The following is a 22,684-nucleotide window of genomic DNA, read 5'->3' on the forward strand; positions in this document are numbered from 1 at the left end:
AGATGCATTTATTGTCTTTAAACTGAAATTATTATAAAAGCAAAGAAACCAGAACACATACAAAAATTCTGATAGATGTTGGTTCCCAATCATTCTTAGCCAACTATACATGCTTCAGTAGCCAGATAACACAACAATATACATTTTCCATTTCATTCTCAGAGTGTATTCATAGAATTTGTGTATACCTACAGTTTTTCCAGCTTCTTTGTGTAAGGGATTTTTAAATCTGAGATTTCTTCTTTTTTTCTCTTGTTCAAGGTTAAGACGTTCACATTACAACCCTAGAGACAACAGTCTACCCTTTTCTTATAGCTGTTCTCAGCTCAATATGCAGGAGACACTATCGTACATCACTCTTTGACACTCTAAATAAAAGTCACTTTGACCGATAAAATGTCTTCACTTTAGGCAGATACACTGCGTTGTTCACGTTGTACCGTAAAAACAGGGTATCCTCAGAATGAAACATCTGGGAATACAGAAATACACACTGCCTATATCCGCTCCATTTGATTTGACTTCCTTTTTCCCTCTGTCATTTCTCAAGCTCAGTTCAATAAGGAATCGAAATAAAAAAGGCTACAAAAAAGAGCCTTCCTCCCTTAGGAACCCCAATTGAAATAATCAACCATGTAGGTCCAAGTCTTTGAACATGGCGACCCATAAAACTCCAGCCATATAAAGATTTCTCAAAATTCTAGGGCTCCATTGAAGTCTTAGTTTTTTTATACTGCTCCAGCTCTTTTTTCTTCTTTATGGCAAGCTGCAGTTGCTTTTTGATGAGCTGGATTTGTGTTTCCAGGTCTGTAAGTTCCTGTACTATTGGGTTTAGACCCAGGCCAAGAAGGTCTGTTCTCCCATTGGAGGTGGTTTGTAATGGAAGTTGTCTATCCTCTTGTTGTGTCAGGAGCTCCTTGCACTGTGAACATTCCAGATCATTTTGTTGCCCCTCTTGATTGGACAGTTTCCGACGATTGCAATTCGATGTTCCCAAAGAGTTCCATGGCATTTGCTGGTCGTTTTCAACATTGCAGCTAGATAAAGACGGAAAAAATACTATGTAAATACATAGTTACACTTAAAGATATAGTAAACCAAGTAAACATTGTGTCATTAATAACTTTCATGTTATTTTAAATATGTATGCTACTTTTCTCGTTAAAGACAAAAGGTGTTTTGAAGAATCATTCATACGGCAGCGGTTATTAGCTGTCCGTCAAATTCTAGAATGCACCAATAAACATCACCAGAAGACATATCTTGACATAAAGGCTAAAAGTCGTTATTCTCTCGAAAATCCCCTGCAGTTTTTAAATCAAATATGACATTCATTCCGGGGCACAGGCAGTATACAGTGTTTGACTTCAGATGGGGTGTTCAGTGAATAATTCAATTGTTCTATTTCTTCACTACAATACTACTGTCTCACTATAGGAATTTCTGAAATACAGTGCATAAACATTGCACATTTTTTAGGCATTTATTTCCTATATTCTGTTTTTACATGTTTTTTTTAATGCAACCCTGATATGCATATTGCCTTGAAGAGTGTTTTGTCCATTTCTTACGATACATATCGTATTTCGATGGTTAAGTCTAACCTAAAGGGGCATTAAATGCAAATAATGTACAAATATGCCTTCGGGGCATCATTATTGGACAGTACATACAGATTCTGCTGAAATTCTCCTTTTGTGTTTAACTAAAGAAAATAATAGCATTCAGGTATGGAATTGATAGGTATGAAATATATTTTTCATTTACTATATTTTATTAAAGGGGTGCCCAATCCAGCTCCCGGAAATTGGGCCCTCCTGTTTTATCACATACATGTTGCCAATCATTATGATTTGTTAAAGGTCTCCTATTTTGCCTGTTTTCGTGTTCCTGGTTGTGTACCTTTATTGTTCACCGCTGTGCTTTGCCTCCTAGAAACGCTCCGTTTTGTTCATTGCTCAATGAAGCCCCTCCCTCCGAAATACGTTATGGACTGATAGCTAGCCCAGTGTGTTGCGATTGGTGAACCGCCCAGTCCAGAAATGTCTCGCCCCTTACCGTGAAAGTGTGCATGTGTATGTGTCAATTTTTTTGTGATGAGGACGCAATGCCCCCATCTACTATGGCAAGGGACAGGCCACGGAATGGTTTCACGTTAGACCGGACACATAAACACAGTAATAACATAAGCGTCAGTTGAGATTCCGAAATGAAACAAGCAGATGGACCAGGAGACATTTGCAAGCAGGACTTCAAAGGTAGAAGTGTTTTTACACTTATTTTTACACGTTTTACACTATATCAGCGTATTACACAGAACAGCTTACACAGCAGATGTCATGGCTGGAATTGGTGACTGTCAGTTATCTTTTAGAATGTGCGGAGCTGAATCTTTAGCACCAAAGCTAACAGCAGTAAACAGAGACTGTGGTTAAAAAGTGAGACCATGTAGCTCAGTCAAGCGTGGTAACAAAACACTACTGCAGCAGCTCATCGTCTTCTCAAAAGCAGCCCGACATGGCTATTAAATAGAATACCTCCCTTTCAAAGAGTTTTGTAACTTTGTAGATGTTTCTTTAAACCCAGAAAGCAACATTATACACTATATATGTTTTAAAAGACGGATTTGCAAAATAGGAGACCTTTAAATATTACAAAATGAATATTTGGTATATGAAGTATTTAAAATTTTACACAAAAAGGCATTGTTGAGAGATCTTGTCTCTCATCCACTTGTCAAGTATGAGAGCAGTTTACCTTTTTTCTTCTTTTGCAACGGTCTGCACTTTGTCTTCTTTGAAAGTCGGGTTAAGTGCTCGATGTAATCTCTGACAGGACAAATTAAATTAGGTGTTATAAAATTTAACCGTGAATTACAAAGTGAATCATTAGCACAGTGTTTTTTGATGTCGCCAAAATTAAATTGATTATGGCTAATAAAGGCATCATAGAACAAATCCACTCACTTGACTAGTGTGGAGACAATATTTATGCTGTGAAGATTTCAGCATCCTGGGTATCACCCAACGGTGGATGATGTGTTCCCCGAGCGTGGTAAGGAGGGAAAGGGCGACCCCAATGCATAGCATGACAAATAACCCTGAGAAGTGCTTTATCCCCATCTGTAAAGTCTATGTATTACAACAAAAGACAGCAGAAGACAATGACATTAGAGAGAGCTGATCATAAGAAGTATAGACTTAGTTATTCTCATCTTGTCATAAGGGCCTACCTCTGTCACAACAAAGCTTCTTTTACCACAGGGGACCACCTTGTACCATTTATCATGTAGCAAGTCCATGAATCCATCTGATTTATACTGACTGACCAACTCAGAAATATTTGAAGTAAGAGGAGAATTCTGTTTGAGCCCAATACCATATCCTGTTGATAGAAAGTCATATATTATTATAGAAAGATATTTATATAGCATTTGCGTGTTTTTTAGTTCTTCAAATCTGTAACATTCATTAACTTGCCTTCAATTGCAAATGGCTTTCCCACAGTCAGCATCTTGCAGTCTGCATCAATAGATACTTCATAGTCTAAAAGAGCTTTGTCCATTATGAAAGCATCTAGCTTCTGAGGATCATCCCTGAAATAGCATAAAGCACTTAACAACACACACAATGTGTTATTGTATAACAACACACATATTTGATGCATTCATAAGGCTCTTTTGTATATGCATAATGTTTTGTTTACATTATTCCAAATATTCACAATACACCCTAAACTAAGAGGAAACTAAAACTATGTTCATGTACATCCTTGTTTATCCTGTGGAATTCATCAAATGTGCTATCTTGCATAAACATGTGCTGGTTTGATTTGAAAAGAGAGACCTGCATGACCTTTGCAGGAAGAAAAAATAGCAAATTTCATCAGCTTTTCCTGAACTTAATTCAATTTGCCCTGCTTGAAGGATTTATAAACACCCAAAGTATTTCTGAAATATATGGTATGATTTGGATTTGACTACATCAAATCAGGTCCCAGAGGTAGTAACACGTAAAAAGAGATGTTGCAAGCTTGCCACGGAGGATATGGATGAAAACACATACCACATGTACTTATGTGGACACTTACTGAATGTCACACACTCATGCCATGCTATTTGAAACTCTTGCTATTTTCTAAAAGTTGTTTAAGTCATTGTATTTCCTGAAAAATTTTATTATATTAACTGTATAAAGAATATATATGTATATCGAAAGATGCACAAACTAAAATAATATTTGTACCTCAAGCCTTTACACCTCATGTAAATTACTGTATAACTCTTAATCTTTCAAGGAACAACAGCTTATTTTCGCTTTTTACGTCCTGTAAGAATTCGTGCTGATTATTTTCTTGCAGCTGTATATATAATGAAGTTAAAACAAAAATGTAGCTGCCGGAAAAAATGTCTTAGCAGAAATACTAATCCACAACTCAACCTTGAGACAACAGCTGTAAGCATAAGTGTTTTGACAGTTTGCCAAGTATACAAGGCAAACAATTGTATACATTCCTCTTCTTGCAGAGTGAGACCACATGACTTAGAATTTGTAGGACATGGTAGAGGATATCCAGTAAAACACTGCTTCTGTCATCAATGTCAATAACAATTACGACATACTTAAGGTGGTCTATTCCATCAGGGGTTGTAGGGGCATTATATCGCCTCATGTACTCATGCATCTCCGGAAAGCTTTTTTTCACGTAATCCTCAGCGCTGCTTTCGCGAACAGTCCCAAAGCGGAACCCTTGTGATGGATGATGAAGCTTGAATAGTGAGAGAACCATTACTATCAACCAGGAAACACATTTTCTTCCATTCAGAAATGATATGCTTGCCAATCATTTTGAAGTAATTTGAAAAGTATTCTTACCTTGGGATCATGTATACCCGAGAGCTGCTCATAAGTTTTCTCACCAACCATTACAGCTGCAAGATTAGCTGTGTAGGTAGACAAGCAGAACATACAAAATATGGCCCAGAGATTCATGAGGAATCTGCCAGTCCAACATTTAGGCGGCTTAATAGCAGCTGTCCTGCCAAACAAGATTGCGTAGCAAACGTTTAACGCTGAGGAAAAAGAGAAGACTCTGTCCCTGTTCCTACCCCTTGGGGTCATGCCGAAAGGGCTTTTCCACTCGTACAAGGTAAGAAACACAGCTGTAACATGTAAAGATACAAATATTCCTAACCACATACTCCAGTGTAGGGGCCACATGAAGGCACCAATAGGTGCCGCTGTATCTCTAGTCCTGACAAGGATTCCCAGACTGGTAGAGAAGAAGGGGCTGGTAAAGTCGATGACCTGACTGCGTGCCGAGTTGATACTGAAAGAAGTGACAGCCAGGTGTGCCACCCCACTCATGAGTTCCCCAACCAGACCTGTCCAGCGACCGTTCTTGTAAGCCCCATATTTCCCATCACCCACAATGTATAGGTCAAAGTCAAACTCCATGTCCTCTGCCAGCTTTTCCAGTAGATCAATGCAATAACCATAGCAACATTTTTTTAACTCCATGGGAACCGTGTCATTGGCACCTTGCAAACGCTGAAAAAGACTTTCCAACAATGCTGTATCATTTGTTAAGGGGTCAAGGCACAACTGGCCGGCGGGACACAAACCATCCTCATCAACATCACGAGTAAAGACAAATGGGTGCTCTACCAAGGTGACTACACGTAAGTGTTGGCGAGAGGATTGCCGCCAGTCTGCCCCTTGTTGAGACTGTCTCTTATTTGGCCAAACTCCATAATCCATGACCACTTTGCTTTGCTTCCAGCTGCCAAGACGAGTCCACATGGGCTTTCCAATTGGGTCCTGCTGTAGATTCCATATAAAATGATGGCTTTCAGAGAGAATGGTAGATTCCTCTGGAACGTTAATGTAGCCACTCAGGCCATCAAATGACGTGTGAGCCATGAATCTAAGAATGAAAAAAAAACATTCAAATAAATGGTCTTTGTCAAAATTATCACAAAAAACTTTTGCCTTTTCAATTGCACTCAGGTGGGGAAAATAATATCATCCAAAATAGTAGCCTAATTGGCTAAATTATAATTTTTGCTTTTATGTTGAATTTGAGGTGTAGGCTACACCGCAGACACCACAGTTACACTGAAGAAAGAAGAGTGCATCTCCCCATAAATGTGTAACAACTATAAATATACAGTATATAGTCACTGCATTGACTGCTTTGGCCCTTCTCTACAATACGTGAACAAATCTGCCATATTGGGTAGCGTAAAACTGCCTTGTGAACATATACAGTACAATTCAAAAGGGCAGCTGCAAAAGGGTTTCTGCATAAAAAGGATGTAACAATTTACACTTCTTGACTGATTTTAAGGGTTTATAATGTGAATACGTAAACATTCAGTCTCAGCCATTAATAACTCGATAGTAAGATGTGAAAATTCAAGCTTGTCATACATTAATACGGATTAGATTAAAGTAAAAAATATTAGTTTTTTTTTATCCATTTTTGAAACCCTCAACTACCCGTTATATTTGTTTGCTCCTTTACCCAAATTGGTGGAGCATTGTATTATGAAATCAAATGTTTTCGGTTTGTGCTGTGGGTTGCTTTGGATACAATCGTCTGATAAATGCATACATTTAATGTCAATGTCAGTGTGCTTATAGGGCAGTCTTGCCCTTTCCAAAATGGCGGTGATATTCACAGACGATTTAGCGGGAAATGCTGCAATGCAGTGGTTTACGTACTATATATCTATGACATCAACAGCTATTATTGTTCTGCTTTGTAATCAGAGATCCTTCCCAGAGGTCAGATTTTCCAGTGTCTCAGTTGGTGCTTTTAAATGGTGTAGCTTTAGTAGTTACGTAAAAGATTTCCCCAGCAGGTTGCAATATACTGTATTGGGACAAAATAATGTAGCAGTTTTTATGAGAGTTTTTATTCTTTACTTATTAGTTTGCCACTTGAAAAATTCCAACACTGATTATTTTGCACACAATATTTCATTTTGAGAAATGTTCACATTGCAGAAGCGAGAAGCATCGCAAGTATCATGCTCATGCTTTACAATTAAGCGCCATGGCCAAATGGTTAAGCTCTACCATAATTTGCAGTGGAAAACTACACTGACTTGCAAAAATAACAATTTAGCCTTGAAATGTTCTTACTCTGTGAAAGTGAAGTGTTGGAGGTAACGGTAACCCTGTTAAATCAGTGATGGGAGAGCTGGGCATTTGAAATTGAAGCCCTGCAGCAGTATGAATTGAACTTGTGTAGTTTCCTGACACTGCAGAGGTTCCGGAAAATGCTCTTGATATGCTGTCTCTGAGCATCTATGCCACTAGGCTAATGTCATGTCTTTTCAAAGTGATCACAGATCTCTCTCTCTCTCTCTCTCTCTCTCTCTCTCTCTCTCTCTCTCTCTCTCTCTCTCTCTCTCTCTCTCTCTCTCTCTCTCTCTCTCTCTCTCTCTCTCTCTCTCTCTCTCTCTCTCTCCTCTCTCTCTCTCTCTCTCTCTCTCTCTCTCTCTCTCTCTCTCTCTCTCTCAATCTCTAGTCTAGACTTTGTGTTCTGTTGACTTCAATTGATACACATGCAAATGCGGTTGTCCAGAAATGCCTGTAAGCATGTGTGACCAACAGAGAATTAATATATATATATTAATATCAACACAAACCAATAATGAAAACAACAATAACCATGATTAGTCAAATAAAAACCTTTTTCAGGTTGATATTGTGAAATATGCAGACATTACAGCATTTCTGTGGCTCAAGATCACGCCACTAAAGATTCTTTCTTCCAAAATCTTGTCTACACAGACAGCAACTTCCCAACCATAATAAAACTGATATTGAACTGATATGGTAACTCATAAGTAACTAACATAGAAAACTCTACACACACCTCAAATAATGCTCCTCATGTGTAGAGAATGGAAGATCTTACTATTTTTCACAATTTACTGCTACCTTCATGTCTTGGACTGGGAAACCAGACTACCCAGACACAGGGATAACATGCACTTCACACAAAAATACTGATGGCTCAGATTGGACTCCAACTAAGAAACGTCTTGCTGTAAGAGCAAACCACTTAGCTAAATGTCTTCGAGAAATGCATAAAAGTTATATGCAGGTCTTTTGCCAATTTTGTTATTCCAGTTTCAGTTCCAGGTTTTTATTATTCCAGTTTCAGGTCTTTGAAACACTGTGCGGTGTTATAATTGTCTTATTTTCAGGACTAGCTAGGCCTACCACTGTTTTACAAAACCTTTTTAAATAAATATAAATTCTGGTATTCAAAGTGTTGCTTTAAAAACCTAAAATTAGCATTGCTTCATGAAACTGAACAATCAGGGGATGAGATCTGTTTGGTTACGGACATTCTTCCAAATATCTTCCTTTGTGTTCAGCAGAACAAAGAAATGTTTACAGGTTCGGAACAACCTCAGAGTGAGTAAATGATGACAGAATTTTCATATTTGGGTGAAATCTTTCTTTAAAGATAGATTGATGAATGAACAACTTATCCTAAGTATTAAAATGTGTTTGTGGTATTGAGATACGTGATTGACTATAAATTAAAGTGACCAGACATTAACAGTGGACTTTTAGGCGAAACGATTCCAAAAAATATCAAGAGAGAGAGAGAAACCTGAGACACACCTAGAGAATATCATCAAGACTTTTGCTCTTTGAAGGCCAGTATGCATCAGTACTGTCCTGTAACCACCCAGAACACTGTACCCGAAAGCAAACAAGCCTGTTTTCAACATAAGCATGCTTTAGCCATACCTGGAGAGAAATTTTCCTGATGTTAGATTTTTAGCCTCAATCACCAGACAGTTTGTGATCCCGGGTATCAGTGCCAGCTCTGGAGACACAGTGGCAGCAGACCCCACCGCTCTCGCCACAAACTCCAAAGCATCCTGGACATAATGATCCAGTGAGGGCTCACTCATACGGCCATGTGCAAGTAGACCCATTGGCAGTTCCTCTGTTGTCAACTCCTCCACATTTTGAGAGTCACCTATAACCCAGTGATAATCGGGAATTATTCGACCAAACTTTGCAACGGTAGCAAAGATTTTGCGTATATCCCGTATGTCACATCCAAAGGTCACTACTGTAGAAGTTGATTCCTTTATTGACTGCAGTTGACCTTGCAGATAAGTCGGAAAGTCGATTTTGGAGCTGATGTTGGTGGAAATCTTAATAACAGTGCCCAGATGAAATTTGGAGTTGTTGTGGAGCAAAAAGACAAAGTCGGAAATGTTCAGCTGTTGACACATCACCAAACTGACGTCATACCAGTTATTCATGGACAGAAGGGAGAAGATGAGCTCTACTTCAGGAGTTTGCGGGTTTCGCATGACCATCTGGAAATGGAGTGAGTTCTGTGGAAAAGAAATAAGAGGAAATCATTACAGAACTACGAGTGTTCCGTCCTGTCTGCCAAACAGAGGCAAGACAAGCGTTTTAGATCCAACAGATTTACTTCTCAGAAACCATGATCATCTTGTATTTACAGTACACAAAAATGTAAAAATGAGACACCTGGCTTTACTCAACAATCTTGTGCAAATGTTCTCAGACGAGAGCACATCATAAAAGGAAGTAAGGATTTTCAGAAAATGATAAATGGCTGTCCAAAAGGTCTTAAATGGAAATTTACTTTCCCAGTAAGAATAATCAACATGCATCTACAGTAGAACAAAGATTAATGCAAATGTATATGCGTAAGCACCATTAAACACTATACAAAACACTGAGACCAACAACAGTTGGAATATGGTCTATGTGAATGAGCAACCGAACATCATGTACCAAGTGTGTATTCTATTTGCATGTGACGCCTATAACTATAGTGACGGATGTAAATATCAAAATCCATATTAGGGACTCAAATACTAGACTGACAACCATATTCATTAATATCATCTAGAATTTCAAAAGCAGTTTTCTAAAGATTTGAATGAATCTTATAAAAATTGTCAAAATAGAACAGAATTTAATTTGCTTCTTCATTAGCTTTGAAATAATAATAATAATTTAGTAAATGAAGTCATTTACTTGGTAAAATGCACACAATTATTCATTTTTTTTAAATCATTTTTTTCCAGAAATGTTTGTCATGCAGCTCAATGGACCTGACAATAATTATATTGTTTGTGTTTCCTGATACTCAGATGACAAACAATAGCATGACTTTAATGATTCATTAAAGCTCAGCACACACACACACACACACACACACACACACACACACACACACACACACACACACACACACACACATGCACGCATGTACACAAGCACACACACACACACACACACACACACACACACACACACACACACACATTTGACATTTATACATTTGACATTTATAAACTTTTATAACATAAAGTCTAGCGATCCGATTATGTAATTATACAAAACACCCATTACTGTCCTGCTAAGTAACGCAAGCTGTTAACAGAGAGTGCAAGATGAAATGTTTAGCGTTGCTGTTTTATTTCCCCCGGGGGGCTGCTTTTAAGTGACGGCATACAGCAAGCTAATCATAATTGATTTCCAGGGATTTCTTTTAATATGTCCAAACAATCCCTTACAGCACATTCTGAAGAAGTTGTCATGGAATTGAAATGACCCAAACAGCAGGAGGGCAATACGAAGCCCTAATGAGTATGAAGAAGAGACACTTTTAGTTTTTCTACATCTTCTGAAATGTTTTGTTTCCCGAGGGAGTCCCTGCCATTGAATGATTTGTTAGCTGGAATGGAGCCAGAGCTTACTGCTGTGTCATATTAAAGCACTGGAGGGATACAATTATTGTGCATTTCCAGCAGCTTTGAAGATGAATGGCTAAAGATAGATAATTTGATATGCCCCAGCTGTTTCGAGGGCCTTGATAGACTTCCCATTTGTCTTGCCTATATCACAACCTTGAATCCAGCCACATTAATGTTCACTGACCAACTAAGTCTAAACTATATATTTGTCTTTCTTTATTTGATGTGAATAAAAAATATAAAATTCCCACTATTCTCAGAGGGGATTCCCATTAATGTAAAGCTGTGTTTTGTACTCTATTTCAGTAAAATACTGTTAAACAAAGATTTTGATTATTGTTATTGCTATTAAAATATGCAAAACAAACCCTTTGCATCGTATGTATCGAATAGACCACGGTGCAATATTATTATTATTAGTTCTATAGACTGTAAAGAAATATAGTTCAGCCAAAACATAAAATTCTGTCATAGTTTATTCCCTCTAATGTTAAAACCAGCATGTCTTCTTTCTTCTATAGAATACGGAGACATTTTAAGAAATGTCTCAATGGTTTTGTGTCTACTGCGGCAGTCAATGGAGTCCAATGTATATAGATGGTTACCAGCGTTTCTTAAAATATCTTTTTTTGTGTTTTGCAGAAGAAAGTCGTATGGGTTTAGAATGGCGTGAAGGTGACTCAGTGATGAAAGTATCGAAACCGTTGAAATCATAATTAATAGCCAACTTCTGTTTATTCTATTGATTTTGGGGTGAAATGTGGTTGACAGGTTCCTTAAGGTTTACCTAATTTAATTATTGAACCTAAATCAGCAGCACCTACATGTTGGTCCTTTTGTTTATGTCAGCTTTGGAAGAAATTAATTTAAAATGACAATAAATTAAATATCTCAAGAGCTATTTTGATGTTGAACCTCAAGTTTTTTGCAAAACCTTGGGGATCACAAAGACATGAGGATTTAGCTCCTCATGTCTTTGTAAATGACTTATTACTCCATCATGCACGCAAACTGTGAACGTCAAATTCATTTTTCTAATCTTTGTAATTCGTGCTGTTTTCTGTATGCAAGCTTTTCCCTGTTAATAGGTTTGCTGGCTGATGGGTCCACCCAGTTATATCATGTTATGCAATACAATGACTTTATGTATTTTTATTTTACTTATTAATTTTAAGAATAATAAACATAGTGAATGGTAAGATTTAGACAAAAACCTTTAACTTCCAGATACGTGAGAGAGTTTTGGGATGGCTGTGTTTTAATGTTCTATAACAACAACAGAAAATAAATTGCTATTTGCATACACAACAGACACAGACTTTGAGATCACAAGAAATCCAACTAACAATGTCATGGATGCAATAGGCTAAACAAAAACCTGACCAGAAGATGGTGCTAACTTCTAAAGATCACAAAGGATAAGCTTGGCTTTCAGGGGCCTTCAAAACCAGTATTGTGTGTCACCAGCATTACAATTGATGTTCATTCGGGTATGCAAATTAAGCAAGTGATGTAATGTAATGTGCTCTGTGATGTTTTGCATTACTGCAGACAACAGTCCAAGTCCGACATAAAAAACCTTCAGGTTTAGATACAGGCATGAGTATGTGCTGGATTATGAAAGCCCCCTTTAAAGAATGGGCAGAACATTTTTTGAACCTTTACATTTTTAAATGGCACTAATAAACCCTTAAAAAAGAGTTAAATGCCACAAAACAACCATTTCTAGATCACTTAATATATTTTAGTCCAAGGCTCTTAAACGACAATTTTTTAGCTTTGATTAGCATGTAAAACCAATTTTTGCAACCGACAGGTTCACTCGAAGTTAATGTTTTCTTAAGGAATTATGAACATTTTTGTGTATGTCCCACATTTCACCTCATCATTTGAAAATATACAGTATGTATAGATCATTTGAAATTTAAAAAGTTCAATTTCAATTCACAAATTTTCACTACGCTTAAAACCACCTGCCCTTGTAGAAAGAGAATCAAATGAAAATATCCAGCTTTAAAGAAAATCGAACTACTGATTCCTAACATAATCATTTGATTGAAATATACCCAGTCCTTGTTTCACTATTCACTTTGTTACAGACTGTGAATTTTATCAGCAGTATTTATTTTCTGTCTGACAATTAATTCATACCAGCCTGTATTTTCAATTGACATGCCTGCCCCCCTTTTTTTATGTCTGCCAGTCTTGATACATTAATTTAGTATGGAAGAATGTGTGAGGATTCTTCTGGTCCATTTTTCTTGTCTCTGAAAGAATCCCAAACATATCAACATGTGTCCACTTGAAGGTAGTGCTAAAAATATTGACACAGTATAGGCTATAAGGCAGAATATACCTGCATTTATGTTGCTACACTATACCACTATTTTTAAAGCATGCATAAAATGATATTTAGGAAACAGGCAGACCTGACTCTGGCGTTTGAACTTCTTCTGCACGACACTGATGACTGGTATCTGTAGCGTGGACGAAATAAATTCCAACTTCACCAGTTCATTCCTGTTTTGTGGAAACGCAACGATGGCAGAAACTCCTTGCACGATGACAGTGTGGCAAACGCTTTGCAGGAACGACACAGGATCTGCACTGGCAGGAGATGAAGAGGAAAATGAAAAAGCAGGTAATTCTCCAAGTCCTGCTTCAACAGCCATGACTATCTCAAGGGTCAGGTTGTAAGGTAAAAGCCCCATCACTCTATTAAGGGTCTCCATAGCGAATATAACAGAGTCTCGAGGTAAGAACACAGTCTCGGTATCCACTTGTTTGAGGATTGTTTTACTTTTTGAGGTCGTGTGGGGGTTATTTTCTGAGCTTTTGGTCCTGATGCCCCTCCATTCGTGGTCAATTCCACTTTGGATAACGATGTCCCACTCCTCTCCAGTTTCTCTACCTGTGCCCCAGTCCATTTCTTTATCCCAGAGGGGATTGTGCCTAAATACTCGAGGTTGAAGGTGCAGAGCCCCTACTCTCACCGTATGTCCGATTCTCTTAAGAATCTGGCATGGTTGTGGGTGTGCTAGAGATGCTGGAACCACAAAGAACATCATCAAAGCGCTCGGCGCAAATAAACAGAGCCACACCAACCACCCCAGCGCACACCGCATCCAAGAGTCCGTCATTACTCCAAAAAAACCTCGGATGAGGTTTGGAAACGATGTGAACCGCGTCCACCTGTTCGCCTGGCGGTTCCTGCACAGCGTTGGATAAATGATGGATCGCCGGTAAATGTCCTAGACGCAGCAAAGTTGCGCTCCTCTCCAACAGGCTTCCGACCGATCGCCAGCAGTGCACACGTCCAACGCGACTCAAAACACTTGCCTCTCATGACAAACGCGTTTACGGGCACAATATTTGCAGTGTTAAATAATTTAAGATGTAAGCAAAATAAACACGACGTCTCCAAACAATTAGCTACTCAGCGCGAAGTTATTGTGAAACACAGAAGACTCCATGTTCTTTAGCCATACCTGTTTCATATCATGTTCTCCATATCAATGAAACCGAAGTCTGAAAATTAGAAATTTTTTCATTTATATCTGTTCTCTATCCTGTATTTAAAAACAAAATTGCGATGGAGATCATTTACGCGTAAAGTGCTTTACAAAAGAAATTTGCCAATAAACGGTTGCCAAATATTCTAGTTTGGAAATGTAATGCAATGCGGTAAACTCCCAGACTGTCCCTGGAATAGTGCAGATTAATACAGACTGTGCTTCATGGGTTTAACCCTGTCAATACCGCAATGAAACCGGCTGCTGTCATGTCCAGTCGAAAAGGATACAATGTATGGCGACTTAGTTTTCTTTTGTATTGCTATATGTTTTAAGAATTAAAAAATGCAGTTAAAGTACTAAAGTTGAATCATAAACGACAGCCCATTTCTTGCATAATGTACTCACCCTTATGCCATCCCAGATCTACTTCATAAAACATTGTCATATACTGTACTTCATATACTGCAATAAACCTCTTTATCTGACTAAACGATGTTTTATAAAAAAATCTGTCCAATTTTATACAAATGAAGCTCTTAAAAGGGAACAATTGCACCTTTAGGTGAACTGTTCTTTAACTCTATAAAATTGGTTCCAGGGAAGATTTGCACACAACAGTGCCGCCTTACAATGTCTGGTGAGTAATGTCGACAGTGTGGTAAGAAACAAGACGTCACTTGTAATGTAGATGAAAACATTTAGTTTAAGCGAGGATAAGCAAATCAGTTTGTCTACAAATCACTTTTACTGACCTGAAAAACAAGTGTGCAATGAATAGACAACATCTCTATAGTTACTCTAGCATGAAATCTGCCATACAGAGGGCATTAAACTTAGATTGTAGACCTTCATCGTGAGAGAGGTGGGCTTTCAATATTGACCCGTTGACCGTCAATTGACAAGCCAGAGCGATAAATCTCATGTTTTCGTTGCACACCTATCAAACCTCATTATAAGAGCTGACCTAAGCACCAGGCTTGACTGGCTGCATCATCAGCCTGTAATGCTCTGGTGATTCTTAATGTAGGACTTAAGAAATATCATTTTGACCTGTCTATACAGCATAGCAGGGGTTCTCAGGGAGGGTAAATCACATTCCAAATCTGGCTCGTAGATGAAGGGTCAGAAAAAATCTACATTGTGCATGGTTAGAATAGTAAAACAGAGATTACTGAAAACGTTTTTCATATACTTTGCTTGTGATGTCAATGCAAATCAATCTGTCGGCTGGTAAAACCTGGCCAAATCTGGATGCCCACATGATCAGTTTATGTGGTTTTCACTCTCAAAATGCACACAAAAATGGTAAAAATACAGCACAAACCAATAGAGGAAAGAAACACCTGCAGGAAAGAAACTTGTGCAGACTACAGTGTGTTTTCTGTGGCAAATAATAGCCAATTCAAAACTCTAAAAAAGCTGGGTGGTTTTAATCCATAGTTAGGTTAGATCCATCTATTGACTTTAAATGAACCGTTGGGTCGAATATTGGTTAATTTAAACCAATGGTTGTGTTTGTCCATATTTTAAGAACAAAACATTTGTGAAACCAAAATGATCAGATTCATTTTTCAGAATATTTTCTCGATGTGCAATCTGTAGTTTTTCTTTCAATCTTTAATAAAATAAAAAAATAGAATTTTGGGGCCCATAAAAAACCTACAGTATTGATTGGACATGCTAAGTTTCATAGTATGAAATATGGTTGACCAGTATGAGCATAAAGGAAAATAGAGGATTCCATCACATCGTACATTTCATCTCCTGTCAGAACAGAAAAAGGGTATTGCCACAAATCACACTTATAATGCAGTGTGCTGTTCTGGAGACCTCATCTAATCCACAACAAAGTGGAAAACACACACCGTATGGCCCTCAGAGAAATAAAAGGCTTGCCAAGTAAATGTGAAGCAGTTCAGCAGGTATTGGTCCATGTATCAGTTCTAGATTGGATAACAGGCCTGCAAATATTGAAGAAGGGTTTGGGTTTAGCTCAACAGTACAAAGACAGAATGATAAATTGTAGTTTAAATCTATGCTTTATTTTCCATCTACTGATTTGGGAAATTCAAAGACTTTGAAACATAAAGTATTTACAGAAACATGCAATTTAATATTTAGTATTAAGAACCTACATGGATATCTCAAGATTTATAGTTTACTACTTTTATTATTTTGTAGAGAAATACATTTGTAAACAAGTTTGGTGTACAATTGTAAAATGTTTGAACTATTGCATACCGACTCATTATTTATCACTAGGCTATTTAAAACATTTCTGATAAAGAGTAAAGTCAAAATAATACACAAACTAAAAATCTTGAACAAATCGCCTTAAATGTTATTATTATTTATCTTCTAAAAGTTTTTTAATCTATGTTTATTTTTGTAGTTTGCACAGTATCAACTCATTTTGTTAATTTATATATGGTGTTTAATGCCTTAAAGACACTCTTTCAGTTTTTCAAATGTCACTCTCCATGAGATCATAGGAGAAGGTATGACTTTTAAGAAATAATTATTATTTAGTTCATGACATTAACCAACTCAGCACATGTGCTCAAACAGGGCACTGTGGATATGTTTTTTTTTCGGTATTAGTGTATCAGATGCATTTTCTTTCTTGTGTTGATGCTTTTTTTTGTTCCCTGTGGTGTCAAAAAAATGTTTCCTGCTACCTTTTAGTTTCTTCAAGGTATTTGATTACAGTGCCTTTTTCTACCAAATGGTTTACATAACACATTTAAGACTCCCTGATATATACGCACAATGGTTACATTTTCTCAAGAACAGATGCCGTGGATTTAGAGACCCGCTTCTATGAACTCAATTCTAATGACTTGTTCTGTTTGAGGGTATTATACATACATTTCATACAAATTATCCTTTGTATTCCATTTGTATTATTTCTCTTTTTCTCCATTCATACGGTTACCTGGAAATTAGTCATACAGTATGTTTAGTTTAAACACGTATTTAAAGTGAAATGTTATGATAGAATGAAGAGTGTAGAATGTTGCCAAGCAACAATGACACTATTTTCTAGTCATAAGAGTTTGTGAATATGTTTTGAACTGAAATATCATGCTGAATTAAATTTATTATTGGTGTTTGCATAATAAGTCATGTAAAAGTTCTCCTCAACATATCTACTTTCTTTGGTTAAAAGCATCTGAAACATTTATCGATACAAAAGCAATATCATGCTTTTAACAAAGAGTTGGTTCTACCTTGGAGAATATAAATATGTATAACTGAAAAAACATCTTTATTGATGTAAATTCTGGTGAAAGCTACGTTTTAGTATTCCAATTTATTTAATTTCAAATTTTTTGGTTTAAATACAGAGCTTGCTGTCTAATAACAAGCATCTCAGCTAATAATATATATCTGAGTGCAAATAAATCAATTTTGTGCAACCAGCAGCCACTCACTTTACCAACTGAAAAGACATAGCAACAGGCAAACCAGTAGTTGCTAAAATAAACATGTCCGTTCATGTGATAATGGATAAAACATATGATTAACTGAATTAAGGAACGATATTCAGAAGCCACCACTGTTGCTGACAACATGCTGTGATGATTGTATCTTGCACCATATTATTCAAGTTAACCATCATTTCAAAATGCTCTAAATTATGTGTTGAGCATCGCAGCTATCACGTATCCCCACATTGACAGTATGACTGTGTTTACATGCTATGTGTTTTTAGGATCTAACAACTCTCTCAAGTACTTTGTTTATGCTTCAACATTTTGTGAACCTAGCTGTCATGAGACACAATGAGACAGAGACTAAAATGCACAGATCTTTATTGAAAAAAAAAAATCAAACTGAACTCAGTCCAAGGTCCCAAAAACAAACGGCGCCACTGGCAGCACGATAGTCCAAGAGTAGAGGCTCAACCCAACACGATAACTCACTACGGAGGGAAGTGGACCCACTGGGGGAGAATGCTGCGGGGCACAGAGGAGAATGACATAGAGGGGCAACAGCACTGGAGAAGATGGCAGAAGATAAAACAACACTGTGGCTAGGTAAACTGTGGCTATGGCCAAGACTTGACAGAAACCTGACACCTTAGCCTGGCAGTCAGAACTGGCTAAACATGCCATGGTCCGACACAAGATGAGAGAACGAGAGGGATTACATGTGGAAACCTAAATTACGGGAAGTGGCCACAGGTGCGAAAAAAGATGAGATAACAAGGGCGCTATCAAATGGGGAATAGCTGCAGGTGAGAGAGTGATACGGTTATGGGAAGCCCGTGAGAGGGGAAGCCTGACTGGGACACACGAGGTGGGGCGAGTGACGTAGACACCGAGCACATGGCGAGCTATCAATACAACATTACATTTACATTTATACATTTGGAAGACGCTTTTATCCAATGCGACTTACACAGCATCATCCTATTCATTTGTTTCTAAGTATGTGCAATCCCCTGGATTCGAACCCACGACCTTGGCGTTGTTAGCGCCATGCTCCTACCACGACATGCTCTTACCACCGAGCTACAGGAAAGCTTCAACATACCATGTGCTCTACAAACACACAGCAGACATTGACCCCGACGTGACCGGGATCAAAATTGACCCCGACGCATACCCCCCAGAGGCGCCACCGGGTGCTTAGGAAGGGGGCTCACCTCGTCCCAATCCAGAATGTCGTGAGACGGCACCCAACAGCTCTCCTCTGCACCATATGGTATAATTAAATAATAAAAGCGCTGATATAAAACCGTGCCTATCCCAACATCAGAAGCAATGACTTCCAAAAGTAACTGCAGCTCAGGATCTGGAAAACAAAGCACAGGTGAAGAGACAAAACAGGATTTGAGATTATCAAAGGCTACCTGAGTTTGGGAATGCCACTTGAACAGGAGTTTTTGGTGGAAGTCAATGCTGTGAGCAACATGGCAACATGGCCGAAACCCCAGATAAATTGGCAGGAAAAAATTTGCCAAACCCAGGAACCGCTGCAAGGATTAACAAAAAGTTGAGGGACCTCACCAACCTGTCTGGTGTGTTCCTGGGGAGACGGGGAAAATAATTGAATATAATCCAAGTTATACTAAGACAAAACGATGAATCGTGTCTCCCAACATGTCATTGACGAGGCCCTGGAAATCGCAGGAGCATTGGTCAGACCACACGGGAGCACCGAATACTCGTAATGTCCCGAAGATGTATTAAAAGCCGCCTTCCACTTGTCCCCCTCGCGAATGTGGACCAGGTAATATGTGTTGCGTAGGTCTAATTTGGTAAAGATCGGGCTCTCTGTAAAAGTTTGAAGGCAGAAGACGTAAGAGAGGTAGCCATCCCTCTTCTACACGAAGAAGAAGCCTGCACCATCCGGCGAAGAGGAGCGGCGAATGAGCCCAGCCTGAAACAACTCGCGAATTTATTTCTCCATGGCCTCTCTTTCAGCACTGGATAGGGAATAAAGACAACCCTTAGGGGGAGAAGTGCCTGGGAGGAGCTCTATGGCGTAGGGGAAATCATAATAAAACATACAAATGAGACCATAGGAATGAGCCACCTTGTAAAATAGGCACGATCTACCATCAGATTGCTTTGATATATGCATTAAATTTATGCTGAGTAACACGAAAAAAGTAGTACCAAGTGACACAAAAAATTGGGAAGTGTCCATAACAATGAATTAATTGATTCTATATTTCGTGAAAAATTGCCTTCAGTCTGTGTTGAACTATCAGCTATACCGAAGGTCACATGAAACACAAATTTACTTTTTATTTTGTGTTGTCAGGTTTGATTATGCAGTAGATTTCCATTTAACCTAATTTGACTTAAACCCATGCAAAGTGTGTAACGTAAAAATTCAATTCAATTTTAGTTAAAAAGCGCTTTTCATAATGTGCATTGTTCCAAAGCAGCTTTACAGGAGAAAATAAAAAAACTGAAAACACAAAAATGGTAAACAGTTCATGGTGTTTAAAGAACAAGCAACATTATTTTAGTTAATAATATCTAATATATCCAACAAATATCTAAAATCTCCCGGTGGTTTATTTAGCATATTTTGCATTAAGTGAATGCTTGGCAGAAAAGAGGTTTCTTGAATCTAGGTTTTAATTGGGCGAGTGTGTCTGATCCTCGAATAGTATCGGGAAGGCCATTCCAGAGTTTAGGTACTACTTATGAGAAAGCTCGACCCCCTTTGGTGGATTTAGTTATTCTAGGTGTTATCAAAAGTCCTGAGTTTTGAGATCTTAGAGAGCATTATGGGTTGTAGTGTGATAGAAGCTCTGTTATGTAGGTAGGGGCTAAACCGTTTAAGGCTTTATACATGCTAAAAATAACTTTAAAGTCAAGACAATACTTAATGGGTAGCCAGTGAAGGGTTGATAAAATTGGGGTTATGTGATCGTATTTTCTGGACCTGGTTAGAACTCTGGCAGCTGCATTCTGAACTAACTGTAGTTTGTTTATTGATGATGCAGGACAACCACTAAGTAGCGCATTACAGTAGTCAAGTCTTGAGGTCACAAATGCATGAATAAGCTTCTCTGCGTCAGCAACACATAGAATATTTCGTAATTTGGTGACATTTCTATGGTGGAAGAAGGCTGTTTTTGTGATGAAGTTACCTCCAATTTTATATTTTAAACAGATGTGTAATTAGAGAGAGAAACTTACAGAATTTAGCTTTAAAGGACGAGTGTGCAGTTATTTGGAGGATCTATTGACAGAACTGCAATATAATATACATAACTATATACAAAGACCTGACAGCACATAATGAAGCATTATGTTTTTATTACCTTAGAATGTTCTATTTCTATCTACAAACAGTGTGGGTCCCCTAACATGGAATGTTGTTGCCATGTCGCCATGTTGTTTCTACAGCATCCCTATACAGAATAACTTTTCTATAGAACGCATTTTGTAAATTCGCTATCTAATTCAGGAAAAAAGTGTGAAAGTGACAACATCTTAATCCTCTCTTGGCTTCCGTAGTGCTTCGAAAGGGAGGGGTGGAGCAAAAAGTTGGTTGAAATTCACAACCTCACCGCTAGATGCTGCTAAAATGTACACAATGGTCCTTTAAGGGAATACATAGAGTCAAATATGCCATTATGTTTGCCTTTAGGTTAAATGTTGTTTGGTTTTATCAAAATACAATTTGATGTAATGTACTGTAATTGGTTTAAGAACGTTGCAACTGAATTGAATTATTGGGATCCTTGGAGCATATCAAATTAGCTATGTTTTCTCGCTCTCACTTAAATGTTTCTTAGAAGCAGACAACATGACTCCATTGTCTTTTCACAATATTTCTGTCATTTCAGACAGTGGAACAACAACTGTTGGTCTTTTGGGAACAAGTGAGTTCTCTGCATAACAAAACAGTTTGGCTGAAGTCAAAGAAGCATATCCACACAACAACACGGACTTGTCAACCACACATCATGCTACACTGTCAAAATACACTCAACGCATATTTAACAAACAACAGCTTTTCTCTTTCGGTTTGTACATGGTAAATGTATCATAAAATATAAAGGTAATTTAAAGCAAAAAATATTATTATTATATAGCATAAAGTTAAAAAAGTTTTTGAATTTCTGGATTTAAAATATTAGTGGAACACGTTCATGTAATCCTATCCTGGGGATACTATCCTAAGACACCGGTGTAAACAGAATCGACTGAATAATACATAGTTATGTGTTCAAAACATTCCTCATCTGTAAGTCGCTTTGGATAAACGCGTCTGCCAAATGACTAAATGTAAATGTAAATTTACTGTCTGTGTTGTTTTTAACATGGTCAAGTTTAATGTTCAAAACTGCCATGCTACACCGTCTCTTCATCTCACTGTTCAACATCTACAGTATTCTGATCTCAGGTTTTTTTTAAATACTAGTTGAAGAATCACTTTTATTATTCTGATTATCCATGCAACTTTATTGAATATTGAATTTAAATACTGAGTAAATCGTTCTATATAAAATAAAATAAATGTTTTGCCTTTCATGACGTTGATTGAGTTGGCACATGTGACCAAGGTTAGATGGATCAAACAATATCACATGATTAAGGTTAAGGGAACACAGGGAGCATCGTTGCCCCTGGTTTTTGCGTTACTTTGTGGGATTTGTTAAGGAATGGACGTTTCAGTGCACTGTAGGATTTTGCGAATGATCAGTGCCCTGATTACTAAACAAGGGAGATTGAGACTCACCTAGGAGGGCCACTGCATCCTACTCCAGTGTATCCAGTCTCCTGGCTTCAGGTGTTCTGTGATAACCTGTAAAAGAAGCATAACATAACTACCAGATACCTCTGCTATTTGGAAAGTGTGTGTGTGTGGTGTAGCACACCTGTCGGACTGTGTTTTCCATCATTGCTCTGGTTGAGGT

The 22,684-nt window shown here is 37.9% G+C and overlaps 1 protein-coding gene across 1 annotated transcript; it reads right to left on the reverse strand.

Annotated features, from left to right (window-relative positions):
- Positions 1 to 700: 700 nt before the first annotated feature.
- On the reverse strand, positions 701 to 13,917 carry grin3a (glutamate receptor, ionotropic, N-methyl-D-aspartate 3A; the record flags this gene model as incomplete). The annotated part of the gene is made up of 9 exons (XM_079449489.1): positions 701 to 1,037; positions 2,758 to 2,828; positions 2,967 to 3,131; positions 3,233 to 3,384; positions 3,480 to 3,595; positions 4,622 to 4,767; positions 4,875 to 5,925; positions 8,778 to 9,379; positions 13,207 to 13,917. 9 exons carry the CDS (start codon positions 13,915 to 13,917, stop codon positions 701 to 703), a joined length of 3,351 nt encoding a protein of 1,116 aa, XP_079305615.1.
- Positions 13,918 to 22,684: the final 8,767 nt, after the last annotated feature.

This window comes from Barbatula barbatula, assembly GCF_947034865.1.
Source record: "Barbatula barbatula genome assembly, chromosome: 24".
NCBI classification, from domain to species: Eukaryota; Metazoa; Chordata; class Actinopteri; order Cypriniformes; family Nemacheilidae; genus Barbatula; species Barbatula barbatula.